This window comes from Chrysochloris asiatica, unplaced genomic scaffold (assembly GCF_000296735.1).
Source record: "Chrysochloris asiatica unplaced genomic scaffold, ChrAsi1.0 scaffold00132, whole genome shotgun sequence".
In the NCBI taxonomy this organism is placed as follows: domain Eukaryota; kingdom Metazoa; phylum Chordata; class Mammalia; order Afrosoricida; family Chrysochloridae; genus Chrysochloris; species Chrysochloris asiatica.
Window position 1 is genome coordinate 4650194 of NW_006408650.1, and position 8127 is coordinate 4658320.

At 51.1% G+C, this 8127-nt stretch overlaps 1 protein-coding gene across 1 annotated transcript in view; it reads left to right on the forward strand.

Moving 5' to 3' along the window:
- The window catches only part of TMC6 (transmembrane channel-like 6), a 16910-nt gene extending 10553 nt beyond the window's left edge, over nt 1-6357 (forward strand). The window contains exons 14-20 of the mRNA XM_006869659.1: nt 858-953; nt 1215-1290; nt 1384-1517; nt 1657-1833; nt 1917-1995; nt 3829-3896; nt 6273-6357. Of these exons, the coding sequence (XP_006869721.1) occupies nt 858-953; nt 1215-1290; nt 1384-1517; nt 1657-1833; nt 1917-1995; nt 3829-3896; nt 6273-6357 (715 nt within the window). The remainder of the gene's footprint in view (nt 1-857; nt 954-1214; nt 1291-1383; nt 1518-1656; nt 1834-1916; nt 1996-3828; nt 3897-6272) is intronic.
- The last annotated feature ends 1770 nt before the right edge of the window (nt 6358-8127 follow it).

The following is an 8127-nucleotide window of genomic DNA, read 5'->3' on the forward strand; positions in this document are numbered from 1 at the left end:
AGATGATATCTCATTGTTGTTTTGATTTGCATCTCTCTAATGGCTAGTGATCGTGAACATTTCTTCATATGTTTGTTGGCTGCCTGGATCTCCTCCTTGGTGAAGTTCATGTCCTATCCCCATTTTTTAATTGGGTTATTTGTCTTTTTCTTGTAGTGGTGTTGTAGTTTCCTATAAATTTTAGAAATAAGTCCCTTGACTGATGTGTCATTGCAAAAGATTTTTTTCCTGTTCCCTTTTTACTCTTCTGGTGGTTTTTTGATGCACTTAAGTTTTTAATTTTTAGTATGTCCCAATCATCTATTTTGCCTACTTTTGTTTGTGTAGTTTTCAAAATGTTTTGTAGTCTGTGTATTCCCTGAATTAATGCCCTCACATTTGCCCCTATTTTTTCACTGATGACCTTCATAATTCTGGGATTCACATTTAGGTCTTTAATCCATGCTGAGTTGGTTTTTGTATAAAGTGTGAGGTGAAGGTCTTGGTTCAATCTTTTGCATATCGCTTTTCAGTTCTGCCAGCACCATCTGTTGAAGAGACTTTCACCTCCAGGTGAATGTTTTAGATGTGAAGGTGTGTAGGTATATGCCTGCTTTAGATATGTGTACGGGGGTATGTTTTAGACATGAGGGTGTAGGGTATCTGTGTGTTTTAGACAGGGTGTATACAGGTCCATGCATGTTTTAGACATGTAGATAGGAAAAAGACTGGATCCTAGTCTCTCCAGATGTCTGATCCTGCCATGGGATTTCTGGGCACCTTAGATTAGGTGAGTGGGTATCAGGACAGGGTGACTTCTGGGGGCTGTTTGGACTGGGTTCTTCCCAGCCGACCCTCGGGGGGTGTCTCTGCCCCAGGCTTATCACTGAGAGGAAGCTGAAGAGGCAGCGGAAGCCTGAGTTTGACATCGCACGGAATGTCCTGGAGTTGATTTATGGGCAGACTCTGACCTGGTGGGCATCCCTCTCCCCGCTCTGCCCGGTCCTGGGGGAGGGTGAGCCCTGTCTGACTGGGACCCGTGTTGGCCTCTTGCTGGCCTTGGGGTACTGGAGAGTCCCTCCTCCCATTCCCCAGGGACCAGGATGTGTGGTCACAAGTCCAGCCAGGTTTTGGGGTGGACAAGGGAGGGCTGGGCAGCTTGCTTCAACCCTAAACTAGGTGGGTTGAGGGGCATAGGGGTCACCTGACCTCTGACCCACAGCCCCCTCTCCTAGGCTGGGGGTCCTCTTCTCACCTCTCCTGCCTGCCGTGCAAATCCTCAAGCTGCTGCTGCTTTTCTACATCAAGAAGGTGAGGGGGTCGCCCCCCAGCCCAGGCAGACCCCCTGGTGAGGGGCAGGGTGGGCTTGGGCAGCGGTGGCAACGTGTGACCTCTGTCCCCCAGACAAGCCTGATGGCCAATTGCCAGGCGCCCCACCGACCGTGGCTGGCCTCACACATGAGCACCGTTTTCATCACACTGCTCTGTTTCCCCTCCTTCCTGGGTGCTGCCATCTTCCTCTGCTATGCTATCTGGCAGTGAGTGCGCCTGGCCCACCATTCCTGTGCCCAGGATGTGGGGGGTGGTGCTGGGGGGCCTGGAGGGGCTGTGGGGTGTCCTGAGGCTGGAGGGAGGACGGGAAGGGGCCTTCACCAGCTGAGGTTGTCCTGACCTTAGGGTGAAGCCGTCCAGCATGTGCGGTCCCTTCCGAAGCCTGGGCACCATGTACGAGGCAGGCAAGGTGTGGGTGCACCATCTGGAGCAGGCAGGGCCCCGGGTCTCCTGGGTACCTTGGGTCTACCACTACCTGCTGGAGAATACCTTCTTCATCTTCCTGGTGTCCACCCTGCTGCTGTGAGTGTGGGGAGGGGGGCTGCACCGGCTTGGGTGGGGCCTGGAGTTGGCCCATGCCCCGTCTGACTGCCTGCCTCCCACAGTGCCGTCATCTACCTCAACATCCAGGTGGTGAAGGGCCAGCGGAAGATCATTTGTCTCCTCAAGGAGCAGATCAGCAATGTGAGTGCCCACACCCCTCACGGGCCGCTGTTGCCAAGTGTTGTCGCTGCGTAGGGTGTCCGAGGAGTGACTGGTGGGTGTGAACCACCAACCTTGGGGTGAGCAGTCCATGGCTGACTCTACAGAGCCACACCAGAACTCCTCAATCCTGGGCCCAGAAAGGCCCTGGGGTTTTTCTTAGACCACGGTATGGATGAATAGACTGTATTCCGTGAAGCTACAGGCTGGGGGCCTGCCTTGGTGGGGGACAGAAACACGGCAATTAGGGGACTCAGGAGTTTGAGATACCAGAAATGGCTCTGGGACAACCCAGGTAGGGTCCGTCTTGGAACAAATTGTGTGCTACCGAGTTGGTTCCGATTCATAGTGACTCTGTATGGGATTTCTGAGGCTGTCAGCCATAGTCATAGAAGCAGAAAGCCTCATCTTTCTCCCACAGAGTGACTGGTAGATTTGAACTGCTGACCTTAAAGTCAGTGGCGCAGCTGACAGCCCAGCTCATAATCCATTATGCCAGCAAAGCTCTCATTTTACAAACAAGCCAAGTGAGGTTGGAAACGGGAAACAGAAAAAATCCTGGTGGCGCATCAGCTAACCACAGGTCAGCAGTTTGAATCCATCAGGTGCTCCGAGAGAGAGATGAGGCTTTCTGCTCCTTACAAAGATTTCCTACCTCAGAGCCCTTATTAGAACTGCTCTGAGTGGGAATTGACTGCAGGTAGTGTTTTGTTTGTTTTAGGGGGAGGTGGGTGTAGGGATGGAAACTCCCCCACCCTCTCTGCCCCACAGCCCTGGGCTGGGGTGGTGAGTGTGCCCCTGCTTCCACAGAGCAAGTTACTTTGCTGACTGCCCTGGGCCTGGTCCCGGTCCATCGGGCTGGCCTCCTGAGTGCTGGGGACAGTCTGCTCACACAGGACCTGGAGAAATTAGAACGAGCGGCCAGGGCCCGGACATCACTCTCCCCTCTGCTGCCACCTTTTCCTTGGTTTTTCTTTTTCCTGCATTTTTTCTGTGCCCTGGATGTCTGAGCCCACATTGGGGGTTGGGGCCAGTGTCCCCCGTCCTGGAAGCCCCAGTTCTGCTGTGCTCTCAGTGGTGGGGCAGGGGAAAGGCCTGGCTGCTCCTCAGCAGTTCTTCACACGGAAGAGACTCTGCCCACATCCTGCTGAGGTTGAAAACAAAACCCAACATCTTCTCACCTCCACACTGTGGTCCTGTTGGGTAGCAATGTGTTGGGCCCATGGAGAGAGCGCCTGGGGAGGGCGGCTCTGGGTCACATGGCCCTTCCCCTTGGTAGTCTAAGGGGGTCTCCCAGGCTGAGTCAGGACAGCAGTTCTTTCCTCTTTGTGAATACTCCCCATGAGAGTGGGGTTTGGCCCAAGTACTATCGCTGACATTCGTTGTCTACTACAGGCCAGGCCCCATGCTGTACTGTGTCTCTTTTAGAGAAGGTAACACTGAGGGCAGAGAGGAACTAGCTGTAACTCAAGCTTTCTTGTGAAACTGCTTGCCTTTTCCCCTTGACTGCTAGGAAAGTCAGCTACCTACCACATGTCACATGAAACGTGACCACATAACTAGTGTGCACAGGAAGTTTATGGGCAGGGGGTGGCATGTTTTGAAAAACCCATAACGTGTGCATTGTGCAGAAACAGGGTCTACGGCACCCTCCTTGTCTGACCTTGCCCTCGCCTTTGGTGCCTCTGTAAGGCCTTCTTTTAAGCTTGTGGCTTGTGGTGCGGACGCATCCAGTACAGCCTGGAATCTGCCATTGTGGACGGACAGATGGAGAAGCCACGTTCCTTCCCACACCTGTCATTTCTGGTATTCCAGGAGGGGGAGGACAAAATCTTCTTAATCAATGAGATTCACTCTGTCTACAAGAGAAAGGAGCGGAGAAGGTGAGGGCCCTGCTGGGCACGGCGGTCATGTGTTCGGGAGAGGCTCTCCAGACCTGCAGCTTTCTCCAGTCATGCTCACGGGGCTGCCACTGATGGCTGGGTGAAGTTGTTGGTCCCTAACCACGTTTGACCTGGCAATTTCTTGTGGCTCAACCCCACCCCACCCCCAACCAGGGAACACACACGTCAGAGGTGAGCCCCTGCTCCCCCAGGCAGCCCTGCCTGTCTCTCCCCTGGAGGTGACTTAACAAGCCTGGCTGGGGGTTTGGCCCATACTCTGGCCACAGCAGGCTGGAGAGAACCTGCTGATGTCTCTTTCTGTCAGGGCCCCTGCCTGGCTCCAGGGTGCACAGGAAGCCCCGTAGGAAGGAGACTGGTCAATGGGCCTGGCCACCACCTGTGTCCCGTTCTGTCCCCATGGTGCTGCCGGGCGCAGACGTGGGCCCGAGACCCCACTGGTCCAGTCACCTCAAAGTGCTGACTCTCAGTGACCTTCACGTGTGGTCTAAGGTGGGAGGGCCTGGACCACATGTGGACCCTTGCTCTGCAGGCACCTTATTTATTTTAATTAAATGTGTGTTATAAACTAGACCTGTCTCTTGGGAGTCTGTACCTGGGCGCGCAGTTGGATGACCTGTAGGCCACTCCTCTGGCTCCCCCTGCTGGCCAGGCCTTAGATGGCAGGAGACCTGTGTGTGGGTGAGACAGCTGGGGGCCAGAGACCCTGGCCATTCCTGCGGGCAACTCTAGGGACAAGAGAGCTGGCCTTGGGAGGGCTTCCGAGGCTGAGGTGGCCGGCGCCCCAGGTATGGTTGCCTATGGGGTAGGGACAGAGCAGGTTGTGAGCCCAAGCTGCCTAGGGATTGGGTGGGCAGGCCAACCCTGAGTGGAGATGGCATGCGGTTCTTAGCGGGGGTGGGGTGGGGGTGGGGTGGCATGGGGGAGCCTAAGTTCTTTCCAGGGGACCTGACCATGTTGGAGACCCCCCACTGGCACTCACCTGGGGGAAGTTTGTGCCCCTGAGCTTTCTGAGGCAGAGCACCTGGTACGGATCCAGAAAGTCCACGGAGGTGCTGGGGGACAGTGGGGTGGGGACATTGCTGGGCCAAACCCACCAGAGACTTCTTTTGGGGAGCAGATGACTTCGCATTTGTGGTCAGCACTGGAAGTATCGACCACTCCCTTTTGACAAGGAAGAACGGTCCAGTTTCTGTAGCGCCCCCAGCTGGGCCATCTCTTCCTATGCTGCTGTTGTGATGAGGCCAGGGGGCCTGAGCTCTGGTCCTCACCAGCTGAATGACTTGAGGTCTAGTCCCACAACCTCTCCCAGCCCTGGCCTCCTGGGCTGCTGGAGCGATATCACCTCTGTGAGAACAAGTCAGAAGTCTGGTTCAAACAAAAGACCAGAGAGAGTCTTCAAATCAGACCACACTGAAGCCCCAAAGGCTGTAGACTGGACGGTTCTTGCCAACCTTGGAGCACAGTGGAACCACCTGGGAGTTTTGAAAAGGATGGATGGCTCAGCTCCTCCCCAACCCTCATTCTGATTTTTGTTGGTTGTGCCTTTAAAGCTTCTCAAATAATTCCAAGAGGCCTGGGTGTATGTGGATCGGATGCCACAAATACTGTCTCAAGAGATGGCGGCAGTGCTGATCTCGTGCACTGTTCGCTGTACTTCCGATCCCCACTGCAGCGGGGGTAGGTGGGGGCGGGGATGTTCCAAATCCCACTCTGGACCACCAAAGCTGATGAGTTGCCGACTCAGGGCTGGTTCTTGATCCATCCCAAAGGCCCGGCTGTGTCCACCTGTCCTGTCACTGAGCGTGCTCGGCTCCTTGGCGTCTCAGACCTGGACTGATTGATGTCCCTGCTTGTCGCGATGTTCTGTTCAGTCCCACCTCTGTTCTACTTCCGGGAGGAGGGTCCAGCTCTCTGCCTTCGTAGTTCCTCAAGGGGCTGCCAAAACAACAGGCAAAGTGCAGCTCCGAACCAAGGCTTTCCTTGATCAAGAACTTTTCAGCCCCACCCACCCTGAGCACACGCTGAAGGTTTGATGAGGCCTTGGGTCGAGTTCAAGCTAGTTTGAATTTCCAGTGTGCTGGAAAAAAAACCTGTTTTCCTGCAGACCTTGAGCTGCTTTTCCTGAAGGGGCTCATCCAATGCCACCCTCTCAAACTTTCAGAAAAGTGTCACGTGCGGTGATCTGATTCCAAGGTTGTGTGTGAATGCCGTTACACTGTTGTTTCTTGGCCCCCCACCCCACCCCATGCCCATTGTAGGCTGGGCACGGTTGCTTTGTGACAGCAGGCTAAGACGTTTATACAAAACTGGGTGACAAGACACACCATCGCCCTCTCTCTCTCTGTCTCTCTGAAGCTTTCTGATGCCCACGCTGGGCCTTGGTGAGAATGCCCACTTGTCCTCAAGGGTGACCCTGGCTGAGACCGTCATGGTCACTTGATGTGCAGGTTCCAGCTGGGACTGAAGGACAGAGTCCCTCAGTGATTACTGTATTTACAAAGCTGCCGTGTTCACAGCAAAACCACCAAACAAGTGAGAAATATGACAAGTCAAATGACAGAAGTTGCAAGTTTAAAGACAATCATGCCATCGCTAACAAAATCATACAAAGAATTTGTTACAAAGATCAGAACGCTTTACTTTTAACGTCAGCACACAAAGTGAACATGGATGAGAACTCTGAAAAGAAAAAAATGAAAACACCATTTATTTGAACAGCCAAGGGGGAAAAAAAAGCCATTTATTAAGATTTAACAAAGCGTTGTACTTTTGAAAAGCAATTTTCGGTGCATTTTCTTCAACAATCACATTCTATGAGGAAAAAACATTAAAAGTCACAAACGGTTTTTTTGTTTTTTAATCTCAGAGTTACAGAATCTTTAATTCAAAATAAAAGGTCAAAAACACAAAAACAAACAAAAAAAAAAAAAAAAAAAAAAAAAAAACAAAAGTAAAGTCTTTATCTGTCCACCCCCAAACTTGAAAATATGGGGAGTTTTCCTACAGCTCCATGCTAAACGGCAGCATGTGGAGCTGTACGGGTGCACACACGCACATATATCTGATGTACACACGCAGGTATGCACGCATCAAACATACAGGGTGCATGTAACGGCAGGGAGACTCCATGACTCGGAGGAAGGTTTCTTGAGCTAAATACACCGCGAGAAGTCGCGAGAAGCCATCTTGAGCCCCATTGGTGCATAGTTCATGATCCTCTATAAAACCAGCTTCCGGTGATCTGCGGTCCTGCAGGACACTCTTGTTTTGATAAAACCATTAAAAAGCTAATTTTAAAAAATGTAATGCACAAGGTTCCTGATGAAGCAGGCAGAGAGCACACTGTTCATACATATATATATATTTTAAAACATACTCGGGGTATGTTATTCCATTGTCTGTCTTCCTTTCAAAACAATCAACACTTTGATCATTTTTAAAACATAAAGCAATTTTTTAATATATAAAGCACTCTTCAAACATCTATTTCTTTTGCGTCCATTATTTGGTAAATATGTAACTGCTACACATCAGGAGTACGTTTTTTTTTTTTTTTGTTTTTTTTTTTTTTTTTTTTTTTTTTTTTTTTTTTTTTTTTTTTTTTTTTTTTCCTTTCCCTTTCCTTTTTTTAAAATAACATCTTCAGTGCTTGGAGGTGGGTTTTAGAAACACATGAGACGGTGTGGAGCTGCCCCTCGGGAACCCTGGCTTTCCTGAGAGTGCGTCCAGCGTGTGCAAGACAGTGACCTTGTGGCCGTGAGCGCGCACGCACATCACCCTGACGGAGTGGGCGGAGCTCGGAGTGGGCGGAGTCCGCAGCAATGGCGGGGGCGGGGCCACCACAACACTGTCACCCAGAGCTCTGAAGTAGCGCATCTCATTTGAAAATAGGTTTCTTTACAACGCAAGTCTTTTTTTTTTTTTCTTTTAAAATTCCTTTTTAATTTTTTTATTATTATTATTTTAAAGTTTGAAGGAGGAAAAAAAAAGTCTGTAAACAGGTGGGAGCCCAAATCTTGGGCTCCTCCAAAAGCAGTCACAACCCACGTCCAAGTGCTTGTCTCTGTTCCTTCCGCGGGAACCACCCACTTTACAAGTATCTATGGCCACAGTTCAACAACAGTTTTGTTTGCTTCTCTTTAACTTTATATTCCAAATGGTGCAATACTCTGGTAATCATTTTCTTGCATTAGTCCACAATACAAAGCTG